The sequence below is a fragment of the Vulpes lagopus genome, chromosome 1, assembly GCF_018345385.1.
Source record: "Vulpes lagopus strain Blue_001 chromosome 1, ASM1834538v1, whole genome shotgun sequence".
Lineage (NCBI taxonomy): Eukaryota > Metazoa > Chordata > Mammalia > Carnivora > Canidae > Vulpes > Vulpes lagopus.
Window position 1 is genome coordinate 162,556,888 of NC_054824.1, and position 22,378 is coordinate 162,579,265.

At 36.2% G+C, this 22,378-nt stretch overlaps 1 protein-coding gene across 5 annotated transcripts in view; it reads right to left on the bottom strand.

Annotated features, from left to right (window-relative positions):
- Nucleotides 1–10,389: 10,389 nt before the first annotated feature.
- The window catches only part of COP1 (COP1 E3 ubiquitin ligase), a 245,207-nt gene continuing 233,218 nt past the window's right edge, over nt 10,390–22,378 (bottom strand). For all 5 annotated transcript variants that reach the window (XM_041753668.1, XM_041753662.1, XM_041753655.1 and 2 more), the window contains 2 exons: nt 13,110–13,154; nt 10,390–10,726 (listed from right to left, as the gene is read on the bottom strand). In XM_041753668.1, coding sequence (XP_041609602.1) covers nt 10,709–10,726; nt 13,110–13,154 — 63 coding nt within the window. In that variant the 3' untranslated portion in view covers nt 10,390–10,708. The remainder of the gene's footprint in view (nt 10,727–13,109; nt 13,155–22,378) is intronic.

Genomic DNA, 22,378 nt, shown 5'->3' on the forward strand with positions numbered 1-22,378 from the left:
TGATCTCTATCATTGATCTTTACTGTTTCCGCCTTTCCAGCTGTGTGGCCTGTGCGTGAAAGGGGACTCTTCTAAGGAGGGATGTGGTCTGGGACATGAAGTGGACTCAACACGAGGCCAGAGGTCACAGAATTTTGCATCCTCAAACAGGGCAGGTAACACATTGCCAGCTAGGAAAGCTGTGTCCTTCTTGGGGAAACTCACCAGGGAAGAGAACTACTGTCACATCCAGCCCTGCTCAGGAGTCAGCTTGACGCAGGGAAGGACAAACAGAGGCAGGAGGAGCAGAGACAAAGGGATGGGAGAGGAAAGGAGGAAGTTTCTGGGAAAGATCAAGTAACTTTAGTTCTCGAATTCCTGAGTTTTGAGACTAAAGAGGCCTATTTAGCTGTTATGAAAACTTAGATATATCTGAAAAGGACAGAGAAAGAAACTCTGAAAGAAAAAGAGGAAAATGTCTTTCTTCTTGTTTTTGACAGGAAGAATTAAACCTGGTATTTTTAACTTGTATTTGCCCTTACAGTGCAAATATTCCATCTGTTTTCCTCTCCCTTTGAGTCAAGGAGTTAGGATCCATTCTCAGATCGGAGAGGGATCTGAAAGCTTGATTCCATCCAGGCCCCTGCCTTCTGACGGTCCAGTGTAACTGTCATTTCAGACCAGTAATTGTTTGATCATCTCTGATGATCTTCCAGGATGGAAATGTCACTTATCTCAGTTGGTGGCACATTTCAGTGTTCTAGCAACCTAATACGTTCAGATCTCTTCCTTTTGCTTATTTGAAGTTCTTCTTGCTATAAATTGATGATTAGATAGTGTAATTAATTTATCATCAGACTTAAAAGATTCCTTACCATCTTCACAGGGTCAAGATTTATATGCATTGTCTCCCTTGAAGACAACTGTCACCGGTGTCGTTCAGTACCTCTTTGGTCACTGTGACTTACCCACACGATTCAGTCTTTTTAGAGTGCCACTTCCATCCTATGTCCTCTCTACAACCCATTTAACACTCTAACTTGTCCTTTAATGATGTTTTCACTATATGCAGCCATTAATTTAACCTTTCTAAATCTTTCATCATTTGTTTAAAAAATAATGCTTCCTTCCTAGGATTAGTATATTACATAAAAATTATTTTCATGTGTATTTATCTTACCTGACTAAATCAGGCTCTGTATGGTTTGATGGCTTCCATGATGCCAAGTAGTAAGGATTAGGCCCACTGGCAGTGGGGGAAGGTATTCTAGTGATATTTCAGCTCCACCCAGGAAAGTACATCCTAATAAATGGAACCAGCCAGTCAAGAATGTCTCAGGAAACAGGGAGCTCTCTCAAAGGCTTGAAGTATTTAAGTGGAGACTAGCAAATGGCCTCACGGTGATGCTATATGAGGAAGTCTGACACTGAACAGGACATTTCATTCGCTGGTTGCTTTGCAGAGAGCCAGGGGCTAGTCTTTTGACTATGAGAGGGAAAGAGAAGCAATGTACTGAGATTGAGGTCATGAGGCCCAGAGTTCCATCCAAATTCCTGGCCCTATTTCCTCAGGCCCGAGGAGAGGGAAAACTAATGTCAAGGTTCCCTGGAGGGTCTCAGACAGTGAAGAAACAAGAATGCAGTTAAATAAACAGTTGGCTTCACCAGACTACTTATCCTCACATACCAAGGAGAAGTGGGGAAAGGGAGAAAGACACATTCTTCATCTGTCACAAAGATTGGTTACAATGCACTGAGACAACCAGAGGTTGGGCAGATGCTGGAAAACAAGAACACTGGGGAACAGAACTGGAAAAATATTTTGGCTTTAATTTGTAGCTCTGTGGATATGACTGTTTTCCTGAGAAGTAATCTCTTTGTCTTGTGTGTGGTCCCCATTCCCTCTCCCTTGTCCATTCTTGCTGCCTTTGCAGAGGAAGATGACTGGAAAGAACCCAGTAGAGGATATCATGTTTCCAGCCTAGTCATCTGAATCTTACTCTGACCTCTAGGGAGAGAACATATTGGGGATGTGGTAGGGAAAGAGACATTTCAGAAATTTCACTTTGGGTATTTTCCCAAGCTCACTTTTCATGGCAGCAGTGATGGTGGCCTTTGGCAGGTCAGCTCTCAGGCAAATGCCATGTTCAGAGGGCACAAAGAATAGTGCTATTTTATGGAGGTACTGACCTCACAAACAACTAATCTAACCTTTCAACCTTTCATCCTTTTGTTGCTTGCAATTTTTATACTTCATTATTCTTCATAATGGGAGAAAAACTGAAGAGGGCATACTAAAATTTTAATATACATATGCTAATGCTACCCTGTATTCATGGAGTGCCTTTTAATTTCCAAGAGTGCCAGAGGCCTTTCCAGAAAAGATATTATTGAAACTGTACCGCAAAAAAAAAAAAAAGAAAAGAAAAGAAAAAGAAAAAGAAACTGTACCACAAAACTTTGCAATTCAGTAGCACAGGAACACCATATGCCAGTTCTGTGAATAGAAGGCTGTCTTTCCCAAGGGAACCACAGGGCCCATGAGAAGTATCTCCTGGGATTGGCCAAACAGGATTTGGAAAGTGAGAGGGAGGACTCTCATATAAATACTGACCTGAGTCTGTCTTTAAACATGAAGAATATTGAAAAAATATAAAGTGCTTATTAACTAGGCTGGCTTTTAGCAGGTGGCTAATTTGGTTCATTTAGGAAATGCAACTTTGCTGCATCCTTCAAAAATTCAACCCACCCAAATTAGCCAGAGTTCAAGCATTAGCCATAAAATATGTATGAATACTTAAGAGATTCAGTCATACGAAAAAAAAAAAAAAAACATCAGTTGGGTTCCAAGTCTTCATATAAATGCTATGAACTTGAGAAGCCTCTTTTATATTCAGAAAGGAAATTTCAATAGATCAGGATGAAAGAACCAGAAAGGAAAGAAAGGGAAAAAAGCCAGCTTTGCAAAATATCCTCTGCTTCCCCACACTCACTCAACAGGCTATCGTAAGCACAGACTGGTCAGAGTACTCAGTGAAAATCATCTCAATCCCAAACCTCTCAGGCCTCTCTGTTCAAGTGTACAGCATTGTAGGGATCTTCATATTCCACTCAGACAAGAAAGTGTCTCAAACATCTGTTTACCAAGCTTTAACAGAAAAGAGTCCCCTCGTTCTCTGAAAATGCCCTTATGCAGCAATGCTGCTTGTGTGCACTCCTGTGGAAATTGCTACACAACTCCACCAAAAATGCTTGCAGTCATGAGTGTGCCCTCCAAAATGGCCTTCCAGGTTGCTGTGCTAGACACACCATCGTGGATAGAGAATGTCATTGTTGCAGAGAAACTTTTAGCCACTAGAATGCAAGCTCGAGAGACACTGCATTTTCTGTGGTTTTACTTTTTTCCTGCCCCTGCTATATGGTGAAAACCTAGAACAGAGGTCAGCAAACTATAGAGCCTGTAAGCCAAATCCAGCAGGTAGACTTTTTTGTATGGCTCGTGAGCAATGAATAGTTTTTACATCTTCAAATGCTTGAAAAAACAATTTTTTAAAAAACATTATGATATGTGACAATTAAATGAAATTCACATTTCAATGCCCATTCATGCAGTTTCACTGGAACCTAGCCACACTCATTGGTTTACATTTTGTGAACATGTCTGGGAGAGCTCTTACATGCTACAGTACCAAATTACATAGTTGTGTTAGAGACTATATGGCTCATAAAGCCTAAAATATTTGCTATCTGGCCCTTCACAGAAAAAGCCTGCTACCCCTTAGCCTAGAAGATAGTACTTCAAATTGGCACTCAAATTTTGAATGACTAGAGCCACCACAGGTGAGTGGCCATATGACCTTACTCATCCCTTCTGAGCAACAGCCCATACCCATCACAGACCACTAGTTGAGGATACTACCAGGGAAGTGACAGCGTTATTAGGCTGCTAGTCCACTGAAGCTCATGCAGAAAAGTTTCTAAGATAAAACATTCCTTTTGGTCTATAAAACCGAAAGATGAATCTTTAGAGTATTATTTGTATTTGTCTTGGTTCTTTCTCTTGAAATTGCTGAAGACTACTTTTTTATATGGTTCTTTCAATAGGCTCCTAAACCTCTGATCACAAATTAGCACTCACCATAGAACACAAGCAGTGCATAAAGGAAAATCTTTAAAATCATCTTCAGGGAAATGGCAAATATTTTGCACACTAACTGGTTAACCTCGGGGCACGTGGCTGGCTCCAGTCAATAGAGCATGTGACTCTTGATCTTGGGGTTGTGAGTTTGAGCCCTATGTTGGATGTAGAGATTACTTACATAAAATCTTAAAAACAACCCAACAAAACCTGGTTAGCCTGGACTGTCTGCACTTTTGGGAATTTTAACTTAGAATTCATGAGAATCCCTACCCAGTTCCAACACAAGATCTCATTTGGAACTTGGGTACTATGAAGTTTGCTTTTCAAACTGATCAAGGACAAATGACTCACAGAAAACTGAGAACAAATTAAAACCATATACAAATGGAAAGATTTCTTCTCACATTGTGAAATTGTAAAGATCTCAGGTAAAAGAAATGAATAATTGCTGGCAGTTTGATATCTCAGTGACTATGGAAAAGTGTAGTAAAATCTATAAACAGTGATGAGTATGATTCTCTGTAAGAATTTATTACTATTATTTTTTAATGTGCATTCTATGCCCACTGTGGGGCTTGAACTCACCACCCCAAGATCAAGTCACATGCTGTACCAACTGAGCCATATGGGTATCCTCCTTTTTTTTTTTTTATTGTTTGGAAGCAAAATTATCTTTCTGAAGGAGGTTGTTCAGAAAGAGTCAGTTTTGTCATGAGAAACAATGTGTTGTCATGTGTAATTAGCTGGACATGCTGCTGTCTTTCACAAGCTTCTTCATTAATGAAAACTGAACAGTGATGGAAGACTTGAATAAATGGTCAGAGAGGCTCATTTTTTATTCCTCTTTAGTAGGAATAACCTCGAACTCTGGTCCGTTCGCTGGACCCCGCTTGTGATCCAGGCTGAGAGCCCCCCTTGGGAGCTGGGCTGGGAGCTGGGAGTGCTGGAGCTAGAGGAACTGCCGCTGCTGGTCCTCTGCAAGGGGCTCTCCAAGACGGGCTCCGTTCTCCGGAGGTCAGGGTTGCTTGCTCTGATGGGTTTATATGATAGAATATAGAGATAGGGCAGCCTGGGTGGCTCGGTGGTTTAGCACCGCCTTCATCCCAGGGCATGATTCTGGAGACCCGGGATCGAGTCCCATGTTGGGCTCCTTGCATGGCCCCTGCTTCTCCCTCTGCCTGTGTCTCTGCCTCTCTCTCTCTCTCTGTGTCTCTCACGAATAAATAAATAAAATATTAAAAAAAGAATATAGAGATAAATATGGACTACAAAGGTGTTCTATCTTTTGCAAAACTATACAATTTGAGTCAACTTACACCCCCTCTAAACTGTTTGCCTATTTTTTTCTTTTGTGACAGGTGGAACAGATCATTGTGTTTTTCTGTGTACTTCTCAGCTTCAACTGGTACTCCTATCTTGTACTGTTTTGAATATGCTGAATCTATCCTCATACCTTTTATTTATTTTAGGTAAACCTTTTATTTTAGAAGTTTTTTTTTTTTTTTTAGATTTCCACAAAGCAAGAGTTCTCATATATCCTACACCCAGTTTCCTCTATTAACATCTTACATTAATACAGAACATTTGCTACAATTAATGAATCAATATTCACACATTAATGCCAACTAAAGCCCATACTGTATTCATATTTCCTTATTTTTTATGTAATGTCTTTTCTGTTTTGTCATCCCATTCAGGATGTCATAGCACATTTGGTGATGTCTACTCAGCTCCCCATGGCAGTGACAGTTTCCCTGTTTTGAGGAGCCTGGTTATTTAGTAGGATGTCCCTCAACAGGCAATTTACCCGGTATTTTTCTCATTTTGGCTGGGGTTATGAATTTTTGGGAGGAAAGCCACAGAATTAAAGTGCCATTTTCATTACAACATATCAAGAGTATCTATTAAAACATGATGTAACATTTGATGTTGATGCTGATCACCTGGGTAAGGTAGTGTTTGCCAGGTTCTCCATGGTCAGGTTACTCTTTCCATACTGTACTTTTTTTTTTTTTAAGATGTATTTATTTGTTTTAGAGAGACTGAAGGAGTCGGATGAGGAGGAGAGGAAGAGGGAGACAGAATATTCAAGCAGATTCTCTACTGAATGCAAAGCCTGAAAACAGGGCTTGAGCTCACAACCTTGAGATCATGACCTGAACTGAAACCAAGAGTTGGCAGTTTACCTGACTGAGCCACCCAGGCACCCACTATACTTTTAACTATAGAGAACAAACTGATGGTTACCAGAGGGCAGGTGAAGGGGTGTGTGTGTGTGAAATAGGTGAAGGGGATGAAGGAGTCCACGTAGCATGATGAACACTGATATAGATTGTTGAATCACTATATTGTACACCTGAAACTAATATTGCACTTTGTAACTACCTAGATTTCTTTTGTAAAGATTTTATTTATTCATGAGAGAGAGAGAGAGAGAGAGAGAGAGAGAGGCAGAGACACAGGCAGAGGGAGAAGCAGGCTCCATGTAGGGTGCCTGACGTGGGACTTGATCCCGGGTCTCCAGGATCACGCCCTGAATCAAAGGCAGATGCTCAACCACTGAGCCACCCAGGCATCCCACTACCTAGAATTTAAATAAAAACTTAAAAAAGACCTAAGGTGTCCATATTGATTTGCTTTCAAAGAGTACAGTAGGTCTTTTTTTTCAAGGAGTAAGGCATTATATTCCATCCCCCCCTCCCCTTATATCTACACAATTTGGAGTTCTGCATGGGAAATTTCTCACCTCTCCCTTTGTTTATTCAATCATTTACATCAGTAGTACCCATGAATACTTATTTTATACTTTGGGTCATAATCTATAATCCTAGTTCACTTTGTGGCTCAAATTGTCCCAGCTTTGACTGGGACTGTCCCAGCACCAGTATCTTTGCTTCTTTCGGTCTTGAGTGTTCCTTTGCCACTTAGAGCTGAGCTCTTACCTGCTTTTCAAGATTCAGGTGTTATTTCCCCCAAGAAAATAATTCCTGATAATCACCCCTACTCCTAGCCCTTAGTCTCCCACCACTCAGGTTATGTTGTTCATATATATATATATATGTTGTTCATATATATATATGAACATATTCATATATATATTTATGTCTAATATGTTACTTATACACAGTCTACTATCTGTCTTTCCACTGGATAACAAGCTTTTTGAGAATAGGAATATTTTATTTCTTTTATATGCCTACTACATAATATACAGTGCCTCATTCACACAAAGCAGGGTCTCAACAAATACTTCTAGAACAATCACTGTGGTTTTTCTCTTCAGTCCAAAAAATCCAAGAGTGCCCGACATAAACCAGAAGCCATAGAGAGGTTGGTATAACTATCCACTCTGGGAGGAACTAAAAGGTGTTTCTATTGTATTTAATGTCAGTCATGTAACACAATAGGCTCAAGATTTAAGTTAACACTTCCTCATGTCTCATCTCTAAGTAAGCAGACTTTTCCTATAAATCCCTGTTGCATTTGAGTAATTCATTAAGGCAAATGGCCAATTAATTACTTTAATATTCAGAACCAAAACTGGGCAGCTTCTAGTTTTAAGACTGGAAAAGTGGGGTTCCCATAACAGCACACATTTTAGCCATGAGGTTCCCAAGAGCCACACCTGTAACTGAGGACTGCATAACCACTGAAGAAATAAATTTGCTGAATTGTATTCTTTATTGTAACAAATTATGAGAAAAGGACTTTAATCAAGGATCTTCCAAGATACAGGAATTAAGACTATGGTAAACTCCATCAAGCTGAAATATGTTTTTAAGTTGGATCATGTTACCACCTTAGTTGAAGCCACCATTAAATCTCAACTGAGCACACTGGTTCCTGTCTATCTATTTACCACAAAGGAAATCAAGTCATTCCACTTAACCCTTCCTATTAACTGCGTCTATAACAAAATTCAAATTCTGAACCATACCCGAGAAGGCTCTGCTATCTACTGGCTTCCTCTACCCACTCAAACTCATCCTGTGCTCATCTCTTGCTTAATGGTCCAGCCACGCTCATCTTTCTGAAGCTGTGGCTTAGTACCACAAATTTTTTGATGTCTAAATTTTTTACAAGAATTTTATAAAGTTCTTCAATCTTGAATGTTTCTTAAGTAAAAGTTGTGTGAGAATATAAGAAATCTCTGCAATCCCACAGTAATAAAGATTAGATTGAAACATGAAGACCCATACTCTTCTTGAGTTAGAAGTTCTTTTGGTGTTAAAACATTAATTTAACTATTAATTAATTTAACTATTAATATTAATTTAACTATTAATTAATTAATTAACTATTAATTAACTTAACTATTTTGTTAATTAATTAACAAATTTAACTATTAATTTAACTATTTTGTTAATTTTCCAAGAAACAATGATATAGTTTGATGCTGACATCTTTCAAACACTAACTCAAACTTAAAAATGGTTTCTCGCTATTTAAAACAAAAGGTTAAAACAAATTTAAGCATTGCCTTTTAAAAATAATAATTTCTTTGAAAATTGAGTCCCTTTGATAACTAATAAAGGTACCTTACTTCATCCTTCCACACATATGGAAATTAACATGACCTTATAATGTTGACAGCTTGAAATAAAACAAACAAAAAAAAAGACCAAATTAAAAATCTTAAGAATCCTTTATTTAAATGCATTCAAAGAGGCATTAATTCTTTGCTTCCCATTTGGTGATTTTCTGGACATATCCACTTAAATTCCTTTAAGTGAAGAATCTACATTTGAATATTCTTTCTTCATCTTTGCAAAAGGTCATTCATCAATATTAGAAATAAAGGCTGCTTACCACTATTCTGGTTGACAGGTGTAACTTTTGAATGATAGTGACCTTTCCTCTCAAAATTGAGCCCAAAAGTTTACAGGTGTTTAACTCCCCCAAATTAGTAAGATATAACTGTCTCGAAGCTCTGAAACTGAAAACTTAACCTAAGTTTGAGGCAAACTTATTCAGTGGTAAAAACTATCTGAATTGGTACAAGACTATATTTAACCTTTATTAATCTCATATAATGTTAACATTCATACATTTTGCTACAGAGATATTAATGTATTTGATAATAGAGTATTGCTCCAGACTCTGTTGAACGGTGTTATGTAATATATAGTATATGTACTCTATTACTTTTCTAAAATTCAAGAAGTTCTAATTTCCAGAATGCATTTGACCCAAAGGTTTCAGATGATGAAATGTGACCCCAATAATTTTGAGTGTAGAGGGATACAGTGGGATGTTCCAATTACCCTTACCATTCACATATTTTTTCATACCAAGCTTTTTCCAAATGTCTGTTTTTATAAAATATGCGTGGGGTATAATTCTGTTTTTATCTTTTTCAAAAAGTGTTCACACTTTTAAAGTAGCTCAAACAGAAAGCTTCAAACTACTTTTGATTGACCTGCTACTCAAACTACTAACTTCTCCCTTTTTACAAACTGAAAATAACATAAAATTGACTAGACAGTCTAAGATATTATATGGCTTGGTAATTTGGGAAATGAGGCTTCAAATTCTTTTCCTGCTAGGTCTATGGATGCTTTCCTGCTACACTGGCAGAGTTGTGTAATTATGGAAGAGACCACATAATCTCCAAAGCCTAAAGTATTTTCTATCTGGCCTCCTTTCCGGCAAGTCTGCTAACCCCTGCTCACACTGTTCAGCTGAGGTTGCTACTAATATCTATGACTATCTGATAGCTATGATTTTACAAAATGAAGGTGGTTTGTCTGCATTTAGGGCTTACATTATGTATAGATAACTTTTAAAAGGCAAAGACGATAGCTGCCACAGACTGACATTCCCCCTTTTTTAAAGTTAATTAATTATTAACATCATTTCTGCACCCAATGTGGGGCTCGAACTCGTGACCCTAAGATCAAGAGTCATGTGCTCTACTGACTAAGCCAGCCAGGTGCCCCATTCCCTTCCTGTTTGAATGTGGCCTCAACTGGTCAAAATTTTAGATTCTTGGCCAGGTCCAGATGGAATGTAGTATGGTACTTGCTGACGATATAAATCTGGTCAGAGAATGAAGAAAGGAATTCATAAGGTAAAGTTATTAACCTTCCCACCTACTATAAATATTAAATTCACTGGAAGAAATCCATATACTTTACATTTATGTTGATAAGAAGAATTCCAAAGAGGGTGGAAAATATGGACCTTACAAATTATTCAGAGTATATGTGCATTGCTTCTTGAAAAGATTACCCTCTTGCCATCTTTCACAAAGACTTTCCCGGCTCAACTGTGGCTCAATAAACTTTTATTTTTTGTTATTTATTTTTATTCAAAAGAATTTGTTTCCCTATCACAAAAATTAGATAACCACACCACCAACAGCAGCAAAGTCCATAGAGTTACATTGATGGTGGAGAGTTCACTGGGTATTCCCAATGTCCCAAAAGTCGTGAAGGAGAAAAGAAAAGAAAAGAAAAAATACTCAAAACAAATCCAAAACCCATGGTGACTTTGGGGAGAGACATCACATGAGTTTCTATCTTCTCTCATTGTCAGCTGCAGATGTATTTCAGCAGGATCAAATACAATTTAACTTGAGTAAACCCTTCATACCAACTCCAGCACCTAATTGGGGGAAAAAGAATCAGTTTAATAAAATTTTTAAAAATGCAAACAGCTTAATGAATCTTTACTGTATTATAAATGAAGAACCAAATCAATAAAACTTTTCCTAACTGCTAACATGCTAAAGAATTTGAAGGGATTAGACACTGATCCCTCAAGCTTCAACAGCTGCATGAACTCTTCCACATTAGTTATGTTCACAGTTAATTAGGGAGTCTTTAAACTACATAAAACATATAGATAAATGAACTGGGTGATGAATACCATGGATATAATTGTTTTGAAATTTATGTTGGTATATTTCCATATTCTTTTTTTTTCTTTTTTTCTTTCCATATTCTTAAGAAAATTTTAATCTATTTATTTCTTCCACTGATAAAGATTATAGTGATCAAGGTATACAGGACCTAAAATCTTGCCTTTTTCTAGTGCTTCATTCATTTTCTCTTCAGTCATCTGATGTCAAGGTATTATGTTAGTTATTAGAGTTCAAGTCATATCTTGTCATACAAGAAAGTTGTGATACTGCTAAAAGTAAAAAATAAGAAGCAGCAGCAACAATCAGTTATAAAAACAGCTGAAGAAATGTCTAAGAAAGGACACAGGAGCTGAAGACAATTATAAGACACAGTCAAAAAGATTGTTAGATGGAGAATGCAATTCTAAGTAACAAAAAAAGGAGCAACGTTTCTCCTGTGCTAAGGCTTAACTTCTTAAACTTGTACCTGTGCTTCTGTGACGCTTTTTGTCTTTATTTCTGGCAAGTAGCCAATTTAACAAGAGGTCGATGCTGTTGAACAAAATCTTTGAGTTGTCACTGAGATTCTATAAATACATGAGTAGTTTTGAACTTTCTGCAGATACGTTAGCAAGCTCAATTGCCTCAAAGGCCAAACTTGCTGAAGAATAAGGTGCAGCTTTTTCAATATATGCCTTGCCATGAGAATAAGATAAACAGACCACAGAGAGCCACAAAATAACAGAAATTCCAAGACCTTCTATCATCTTGCTTGAGATTCCAGAACATAATACAAATCACTTCTAAAGCCTGGATTTCATTTAAGTCCATGGCTCTCTAATGAGGCTTTTCAAATAGAGAAACTAGCTGTATGAAAAAGAGTATAAATGTAAATTAGCCTGACCAGCTAACAGTGCAGTTCTGCTTTGAGTTTGCTCAATTCCTCTCCATAGGACAATGTGATAGGCTTGGATGTGCTCCCTTGGTTGCTGGGTCATTCTCCACTCAGGATGAGTGGAAGGAAGCCATGTCAAAATTAATGCTGAGTGGCAGAAGAAATATATGCATATTAGCTTTAAAAGATCACTTCTTGATATTTCTATACCAGCAGAGAGAATATGTAGAAAGAACAGGCACCCACAGAATTAGCACTAACCAAACCCATGTACTAAAACCCTCCCCCTAACTAGTGTTTTATTTAAAAAGTTCACTGCTTAGCTCAAGATTATCTAATATGTCATGCACAAGTGCTAAATATCCAATAGTATAATCAGATAACATTATTACTTCCTTGAGCTCCTAACTACAAAGAAAAGTATTGGAAAGCTATGTATAAATTTGTGATTGAGGGCATCCTGGGTGGCTCAGCAGTTTAGCGCTGCCTTCAGCCCAGGGTGTGATCCTGGAGACCTGGAATCGAGTCCCCCACCGGGCTCCCTGCATGGAGCCTGCTTCTCCCTCTGTGTCTCTGCCTCTCTCTCTGCATCTCTCTGTGTCTCTCATGGATAAATAAATAAAATCTTAAAAAAAAAAATGTGTGTTTGAGACTACACGCCAAGAGACATTAAAATTTCCAAATTACACTAATAGAATGATCATATGATCAATTTTCAGTGAAACACTAAAATACCTTTTCTTCCCTTGGCAACTGAGAAAAAATCTATCAGGGAAGAAAAGGAAGACAAATATGACGAAGAGACGAGTAAAATAAGACCAGATTTTTTTTTTTAAGACCAGATATTCTTTTTTTTTTTTTTTTTAAGACCAGATATTCTTAAATCTGGTGAATGTGTAAGCATCCCCTGCTCTATATTGGCCTTTATCCACTGAATACACCTACATAACAGAAGCAACAGTGCTTGGCCCACAGTGAATACTGAATAGTCTTCATCTATTTTTTATTCTGACCAGCTATCAATCCATTTGGCATTCATATAACCTCTAATCAGTACCATTATTTTTTCCGTAATTGCAAGCTACCTATTCCTCTCCGTTTCAATCAAAGCCATTTCAACATAGACAGAGACCCATGACTTGGAATGATCTCTAAGACTTAGTATAACTGTATTTCCATGTTATAGTTATAGTCTGTTACAGTCTAAAAATGGATCTGAGATTAAAATGAAGATGTATAACATAGCTTACCTTAATTGTACCCTGACTGTTAGCAGCAATCAGCACATTGGACTCCTAGAAAAGAATAAGAACTTTTAAAGTATAGAGAAGGATTTCCTGGAGGGCAGTCCAAGAGAATAACTTCTTCTTCATCCTTCTTTCTTCATTTCAACCTAAGACACCAATAGAATCTAAAGTGGAGAATCAATTTTAACATGTTTTAACTGCGAATTTTAAACACCAAATCTCATATTTTGAGGATTATGTTTGAGTTAGAAAAATAAAATTATAAGCAGAGTAGGAAAATTTCAAATGTGAAGAAAAATAAAAGAAAAACAAATTACCACCGGAAGAAAAACAAAACAAACACTGAAATAAAACAAAAAATGAATATAATGAGAAAAACAAAGCACATAATCCTCTCCACAGAAAACTCTCCATTCCTTTTCTCTTATAAAACAATTGATGTAAATGCTGTCAACACCTTTGGCATAAATCTCTATGGACAGCTATTTGGTATCAGGAAACCAGCAAAAAAAAAAAAAAAAAAAAAGTGACTATTCATCTGATAGCAGAAGAAAAGCTATCTTTTCTTCTAATTATTCAATCACTCAGTATATGCACTTTTAATAACTTTGGTGATTACTTCAACAGAATTTATGTGGTAACATATCTATTATATCCTAAGCCTTAGGAAAAAATATTCCTCTAAAGAGTAGAAAGGGTAGGAAAAAGAATGGACAAGACTGAGTTTACCAGAGAGAATCTCATTAAGAAGAGTTGGGGCATGCTTTCTATTGGAAATAGTTTAGTAGGGCTCTGGAGTTTGGAAGTGTATAGAAGTCTTTTTACTTTTTAGAGTAGGCTGCTAAAAGAAGGTAAAGAGATTCAAAACTGACAGAGGCCACATGGCTGATGAAAGACTGAGTAAACTACTATCTATGAGAAACGGATAAAGTGGACCTCAAGCAAAGATAGGATCTGCCTGAATGTCCTAAAGGCTTCATGACAAAGTGAGAAAGAGAAGAAAGAAATGGATTTGCACACCAAGAAAGTTACTTTATCCATTATGAGCTAAACTTTAGTTTCTTCAATAAAAGAAATCTGTGCTCTACAAATTTACACATTTCTATTTTTTAACTTTTCCTTTGATTCCTAGTAAAGTTACTCTTGAAAAATGCTCATCTGGTTGCTAAATGATAATAATTTCTTCCACGATCCCCAAAATTTGGGGGATCAGAATATTCTTTGGATGTAATCGGTGGTAACAGCATCAATAGTCACACTGTATGAAGTAGTAATAAAGACATGTTTTTTCTAGGGATGAGTATGGACATCACTGATGATAGGGTTTAGGACACACAGCCCCCAAATATGTCACCTTGCCAAATGTGAATATTTTAAGCTGAAGGAGTTTGAGAAAAAAGCAGAAGCAGTAAAGTCACTCTGATCTCCCACTCACTCCATCCTTCTCCCCTGAAATAGGCCATAAAATCCTCATGTGAGAGGTGCCCTGCCTACACCCAAGGTTAAGAAGCATTCTTATCTGCAAAGACAAACGGACACTAAAAAGACTGAACAAGCAGGACTTGTTGAGTTCCTCCCAATATTCAACAGTTACCTCATACTCCTTTAATGTACCCACATTTCTATACTAGCTACTCTTCACCACACCTAGCACAAAATACAAAGGTATGTTTCTTTGGGTCTTCATTTCCTTCCTATGTCATGTAAAACTGCTACTAGATAAATTTGTATGGCCTTCTTCCTCTTAGTCTGTCTTGTCTAGTTTTTAGACCCCACTGGGGACCCTAAGAGAGTTAAGGAATACATTTTCCTCCCCTACATTGATATGGTCCTGGCTGAGGTTTTCCCTTAAGTCAGCTCATTTATTTTTGAAAACAGTAACACAAGTAATATATAGGACTATTAGAATTAGTTTCAGTATTTACTTTGGGGAATAACAGGCTACTTCTAGGACCAAATAAGCACAGAATAATTCCATATGGGAGTGGGGGTAGAGTGAGGGGGCAGGAAGATAAGTTTGGTATTTATTTACTCTTTTAGCCACCTGACTTAAGAAACTGGTTGGTTGGAGTGAGGTTAGGATATCATTAGGCAATATAATATAACTCACTCTGAGCTGGTCAAAAGGCAGAATTTCTATGCCTCCCTCACAAAACAAAACAAAACAAAACAAAACAAAAGCACGGTGTCACATCATATGGATTTTTTTCTAGCATGAATTTTAAACAAGCTACGTGATATCACAAGCTAAGTGGACCAAAAATGATTCTTCTGTGAACAACTTCCAAATAGGAATAATCAACCTAATTTCTGCTTGGGGAAAGACTCCAGTCTCTAAAAAAGCAACTGCCACCCATCATATGATGCTGCAGTCACCAAGAATTGCTCTCTCTGCTACACAGAGAGGAATGCCAGGAAGATGAGAAATTTATAGCCTAAAGCACTCTTTCTTACAGCCATTTTGGTTCTAAGTCACCTTTAATACAAGAAGGTGACTAGAAGAAGGCAGAGAAAGCTAGTGGAGATAAGGACTCACTCTGGGGAAACGAGGAGGGGATCTACCTCTACCAGTTACAGACATTATGAATTATGTAATTCAAACCTCTAATTCTTGGTGGAAGTTTGGAAAACCATGGTATATTATCAAACAGTATGAAAAATTGGGCTTAATATAAATAAGAGAATCTAATCTAGTTATATTATCACATAACAGGAGTCTGAAGTCTATATAATTACTAAGCTAAACCCAAGAAGTAAGATATCTGATAACTCCCTGAAATGAATACACAATGTGCATAACCTCAGGACTGTTACGGTACTATATTACATGCTACCAGAGGATTAACAATAACATCTTTTTCTTGTGGAAATAAACATCTCATTTATAAATGAGCCAACACAGCTGCACAGCTGGAACTGCTTTCTGGGGACTAATATATAGGTGAACGGGTGTCCTAAGAATTCTTAGAAATACTCAAAACAATTCAAAATTAACAAATAATGAAAGAAAAATAACAGCTTTACATCTCAGCATGCCCTTTCCTCTAAAGACCATGAACTTTTATTTTTATTTTTTTAATAAAGATTTATTAATTTATGTTAGAGAGAGACAGAGAGTGCATTTGAGAGTGGGGGGACAGGGGGAGAGGGAGAGAGAATCCTCAAGTGTACTCCCTGCTGAGCAGGGAGCCCAAAGGGGCACCTGATCCTACAACCCCAAGATCATGACCTGAGCCTAAATCAAGAGTCAGCGACTCTACTGAGCCACCCAGGTGCCCCCAAGACCATGAACTTTTTAAAAGGGATTTAGGATTACCTGACTTTTAGCCAGGTATTAAATTAACTCTTGCATGCAACAGAAAAATAAAACCAGGTATTTTATTTCAGCACAGAGGTATGGAGGTGATAAGTACAAGATTATTGCTATAGGTTTTGAGTGATTCTTGTTTGCATTTTGAATGCTGGCAATTCTTAGCTGTAACTGAAGTCTGCCACAGCCCAAACGTATGTAAGTTCTGGCTCAATGGGTTGCTTTATTTGCTAAATAAAATTAAAGTGCCAGTCAGTAATTCTCATTTTTTTCTCTTTCTTAAAAACTGGCAGTTTAGACAAACAAACAAAAAAACTGGCAGTTTTGCTGCAAAACTCTCTTCGGGGCTAAGCTAATAATATATCTATTTTCTTTTTAATATAGAGAGATTTAAAAAGATAATGGAAAAATTAGCAGTAAATCTTTTATAAAAATAGAAGACACATACACAAACACCAACTTGCTTAAAGTCAATGATACTGTACTTATACTAAAACAAAACTAGCATCCACTGGAACAGTTTTCCCACTGATGGCTTGCTTATGAAAGTGCCATTATAGCTAATACATTAAGATCCTAAGCAAGCTCACTTGATTTGCTATTGGAGGATTTACTCTTAGAAATTGAGATAACAGATTTTGAATGTAAAATAATTTTACTATAGAAATGAGAATGTTTAAAAAATAAACAATAATAAAATAAAAATAATAAAATAAAAAAATAATAAATAAATAATAAAATAATAATAATAAAATAAAAAATAAAAAATAATAAAATTCCATTCCTAGTTGTAAACAAAGTAAATGGTACAGATTTGCTGTTATACTATAAGCAACTAGAAAACTTAATGGAATATATAAAACTACACTGGTAACAGGCAATATAGAATAATGATCTTTATAAGAAGAGAAACAAATGAGGGGAGTCCTATAGTCACTCTGGCTTTCTGCATGGAGGCAATTTCTGAACCACACAGCAAGAAAGAGAATCCAAAGAGAGGAATCTAAACAGACTATACCAGATTCACTAAGCTGAGGAGGCAGATACAAGTTCAGAGTATCTGTCGGGCAGGTAAAGTTTGTAGTGCAAAGTATCACAGAGAAGAAAGTCAAACAAAGTAGAGCTCCAGGAATCTGCATGGGAGTGCCCTTGACTGTGCATTGTTATAATAAATTACACATGAATAGTGTTAAACTACACAAGGCCTAGAAAACAGAGATTGCCACTGGCAATCTCTAATAACATTATCAAATGCCAGACTTCACACAGTTAGGAGATGTTTGAGCTTTGAGTAGCCTGAGTAAAGAAACCTCACTGAAAATTTAGAACATTCAGCAGAGTCCCCAGAAGGGTCATGCCTTGTTAGAAGGGCTATATTAGCCTTAAAGTAAATGTTTCTCTGGACCAGGGATCAGCAAACTATAGTTTAGCCCACTGCCTATATTATATGCCTATATTTCCATTAAAACTAAAACACAGCTGTGATAATTTGAATATATATATATATTCAAATTATCATATATATATTAGATATTCAAAATATCTATCTATCTATCTATCTATATATATATATATAGAGAGAGAGAGAGAGAGAGAGTCTATGGTTGCTTTTGCACTAGAGTAGAGGAACTGAGGAACTGCAATAGAGACCGTATGGCCTGCAAAGCCTAAAATATTTGCAATGCGGTTCTTTAAGAAAAAGTTTGCTGACTGCTACTTTAGAGTCATCCTAATAAAATTTAAAAACAAGTGTAAAAAAAAATCAAATTTATTTCCAAGACCAACTTTCTATCAAAACAAACTCTGAAGCACCTGGGTGGCTAAGTCGGTTAAGCGTCTACCTTAGGCTGAGATCATGATCTCAAAGTCCTGGGATGGAGCACCACATCAGGCTCCCTGCCCAGTGGGGAGTCTGCTTCTCCCTCTGCCTCTGCTCCTCTTCACCACCCGGCTTGTATTCTCTAATAAATAAATAAAAACAAAAACAAACAACAAAAAAGAAAAAACCTCAAACTTTAATACTTTTAAAAAATAACTGATTAAAAAAAATTTTTAATGTAATCTCTATCCCCAACATGGACTCTGGGCTTGGACTCACAAACCCAAGATCAAGAGTCACATGTTCTACTGACTGAGACAGCCAGGCACCTCCAAACGTTAATATTCTTAAAAACATTCAACAAAATCCAAACACTCAACAATTAAGCATTCACAATGTACAGCATTCAAGAGGCAAAAAGTATGATCCAGGGTGGAGGGGGGAAAAAAAAATCGATGAATAGAAACAGATCCAGAAATGATAAAGATAATGGAAGCAGCAAAATGAGGATTTATAAAGCAGAAAGAACTATACTCACGTATTTAAAGGAAACAATAACTTTGTAAGAGAAATGGAACACATAATTATTGAGACCAAATGGAATTCTTTAAAAATTTTATTTATTTATTCATGAGAGACACAGAGAGAGAGAGAGAGGCAGAGACAGAGGCTGAGGGAGAGGCAGGCTCCTCTCAGGGAGCCTGATGTGGGACTCAATCCCAAGACCCTAGGATCACACCCTGAGCCAAGGGCAGATGCTCAACCACTGAGCCACCCAGGCATCCTGACCAAATGGAATTTCTCCGTGTGAAAAGTACAGTTATCTCAAATTAAAAATTAACTGGATGAACATAACAATGAACGAAACAGTGGAGAGACTAAAACATCAATAAAGCTGACATGGGAAAAAGAAAATCCAAATTGAAGCTTAAGAGTAAAAGACTGAAAAAAAAAAAGAGTAAAAGACTGGTTAAAAAAAGAGATTAGCATTTGTGTGACCAACAGGACAATATGCAACCTAATAAATGTGTAATAGGAATCTCAAATAGCAAAAAACGTATATGAAGATAGAAGGTTAAAGACTTTCCAAATCTGAAAAACATAAAATACCCACAAATACCACCACATCAAGACACATCATAAATTACTAAAAATGTGTAAAGAAAGAAAGAAAATTTTTGAAAACTGTCAGAGGAGAAACAGACATTACCTATGGGAACAACATCACCAATCTGTCATCAGAAGCAATAATGCAAGCCAATAAAACAGTATCTTTAAGGTAATCAAAGAAGAAAACTGTCAATCTAGAAATATTATTCAAAAGTGAAATATTATTTAAAAAAAAAAGTAAAGCTGAGATAGCAGATCTGCACTGTAAGAAACTGTTAAAGTTCTTTTACCATATGAAAACTCTGATCTAAACAAAAAGATGGAAGTGCTGTAAATGGTCAATATGTAGGTAAATATAAAAGATATTTGCTCTTGTTTTTTCTTTTAATAGACAATTACCTGTTTAAAGCAAAAATAATTAACAAGGCATTATGGTTATTATAACATAAACAGAAGTAACATATAGGACAGCAAAAGTACACAGGATAAAATAGGGAAATAGAAGTATATCATTGTAAGGCTTTCCCGTAAAGCATAAAGTGGTATAATCTGAACACAGACTATGACAAGTTAAATACAAATATTATAAACCTTAGAGAAACCACTAGAAAAGTAAAGAATTAGTATAGCTAATAAGCTAGTAAAGGAGATAAGATGAATTATAATAATACTCAATAATGAAAGAAAGGAAAGGAGGAAAAAGGGAAATAGAACACAGAATAAACAGAAAACCAAGAGCAAGATGGCAGACAAATATCCAAACTTACTAATAAGTAAATGGTCTAAATAATACCATGAAAAGGCAGAGATCATAAGACTTGATAAAACGGCAAGACCAACTCTATGCTATCCATAAAACACACTTTATTAAAAACAACAACAACAACAACAACAAAGATACAAAGTAAAAAGAGGGGAAAGTAAACCATGCAAATATTAATCATAAGAAATCTGGAATGCTTGGAGCATGTGGGTGGTACAGTCAATTAGCATCTAACTGTTGGTTTCAGCTCAAGTCATGATCTCAGGGTTGTGAGATGAAGTCCTGTGTTGAGTTCTGTGCTCAGCCCAGAATCTGCTTAAAAAAAGACACTCCTCCTCTGTCTGTCCCTCCCCCTACTTGCACAGGCACTCTCCCTCCTCTTCAAATAAATAAACCTAGAAAGAAAGAAAGAAAGAAAGAAAGAAAGAAAAGAAAGAAAGAAAAGAAAGAAAGAAAAGAAAGAAAGAAAGAAAGAAAGAAAGAAAGAAAGAAAGAAAGAAAGAAAGAAAGAAAGAAAGAAAAAGAGAGGAAAGAAAGGAAAGAAAGGAAAGGAAAGGAAAGGAAAGGAAAGGAAAGGAAAGGAAAGGAAAGGAAAGGAAAGGAAAGGAAAGGAAAAAGAAAAGAAAGAAAAGAAAAGAAAAGAAAAGAAAAGAAAAGAAACGAAACGAAAAGAAACGAAAAGAAACGAAAAGAAACGAAACGAAACGAAACGAAACGAAACGAAACGAAACGAAACCTGGAATGGCTCTATTAATATCAGAAAAAGTAGATTTCAGGACAAGGAAATGAAAGGGAATGAAGGGGAATGAAGGAAATGAAGATTTCAGGACAAGGAAATGAAGGGGATATTTTATGATTAAATAAGGATTAATTAATTTAAAAAAATCTAAATGTATATATATCTAAAACTGAGCTTCAAAATACACAGAGTAAAACTAATGGAAATGAATGGAACAGTAAGTCCACACTTGTGTTTGGAGACTCTGTTATCTTCTGTCAATAATTCAAAGAATAAGCAGATAGAAAATCAAAGATATAAAAGACCTGAATAATACTACCAAAAACAAATTGAGCAAATTAAATATTACATAAATCTCACTTAAATGGCAAAAAGTATACCTTCTTTTCAAGTACATGTGAACTATTCACCAGGACAATGTGCAAGACCATTAAACAAATTCAATAAACTTAAAAGACTGAAATTTTGCAGTATATTCTCTAACCAAACAGACTCAAAGTAGAAAAAAATAACAAAACAACATCTGAAAAAATTCCCTAAATATTTAGAAATTTTAAATAACCCAGGACTCAAATAAGAACTCACAAGGAAATGAAGAATTATATTGAACTAAAAGGTACTGTAAAGACAACATATCAAAATTTGTATAACTTACAAACATACTGAAAAGTATGAAACATACGTTTCAGATAGAAAAGTCTCTCTATATATGCTTGTAATAATAAAGCAAAAAGGTTTAAAATAATATTAATGTATTAATGTGCAGCCTAAGCTAGAAAAAAGCAAATTAGATAACATAAATATAATAAGCAGAAATCAATAAATGAGGTAAAAATAGATAAATATTAAAAATAAAAGCTAGTTCTTGAAATAAACTGGCAAATCTCTAAAAAGAAAAGATAGATGGAAAAAAAAAAGATAGATGTAAGTTAACAATGTCAGAAATGAATGAGCGGATCTTCACTAGCACCCAACAGTTATTTAGGAAGATAGAGAATAAACAATTTTATGCCAAGAAAACTGAGGCAATGAAATGTATAAATTCTATGAGAGATGCAAATTCCCAAATATGACAGAAGAAAGATAAAGTAAGAATACAGAGGACAAAAGAACACTTCCAAACTTAGCTTATAAGTCAAAGTCAGAGAAAGACATTATAAAAAAAAAAAATGCAGACCAACTGCCTTCACAAACAGATATAAAAACTCTTAAAAAATAAAGAGAACTTTGCCACATACAAAAAGAATAATGTATCATGTTCAAGTGAGATTTATCCAGATATTCTAGTTGGCTTCTCTCTCTCTCTCTCTCTCTCTCTCTCTCTCACATACACACACACACACACACACACACACACACACACACACACACACACACAATGAATGTAAGTCACTGTTTTAAACAGAACAGGGAAATCACATCATCATAATTGACACAGAAAATTCATTTGACAAACTTAATACCCCTTCATAATAAAAACTCCTAGCAAACTAAGAACAGAAAGAATTCCCTCAAGGTGGTAAGGGTTTCC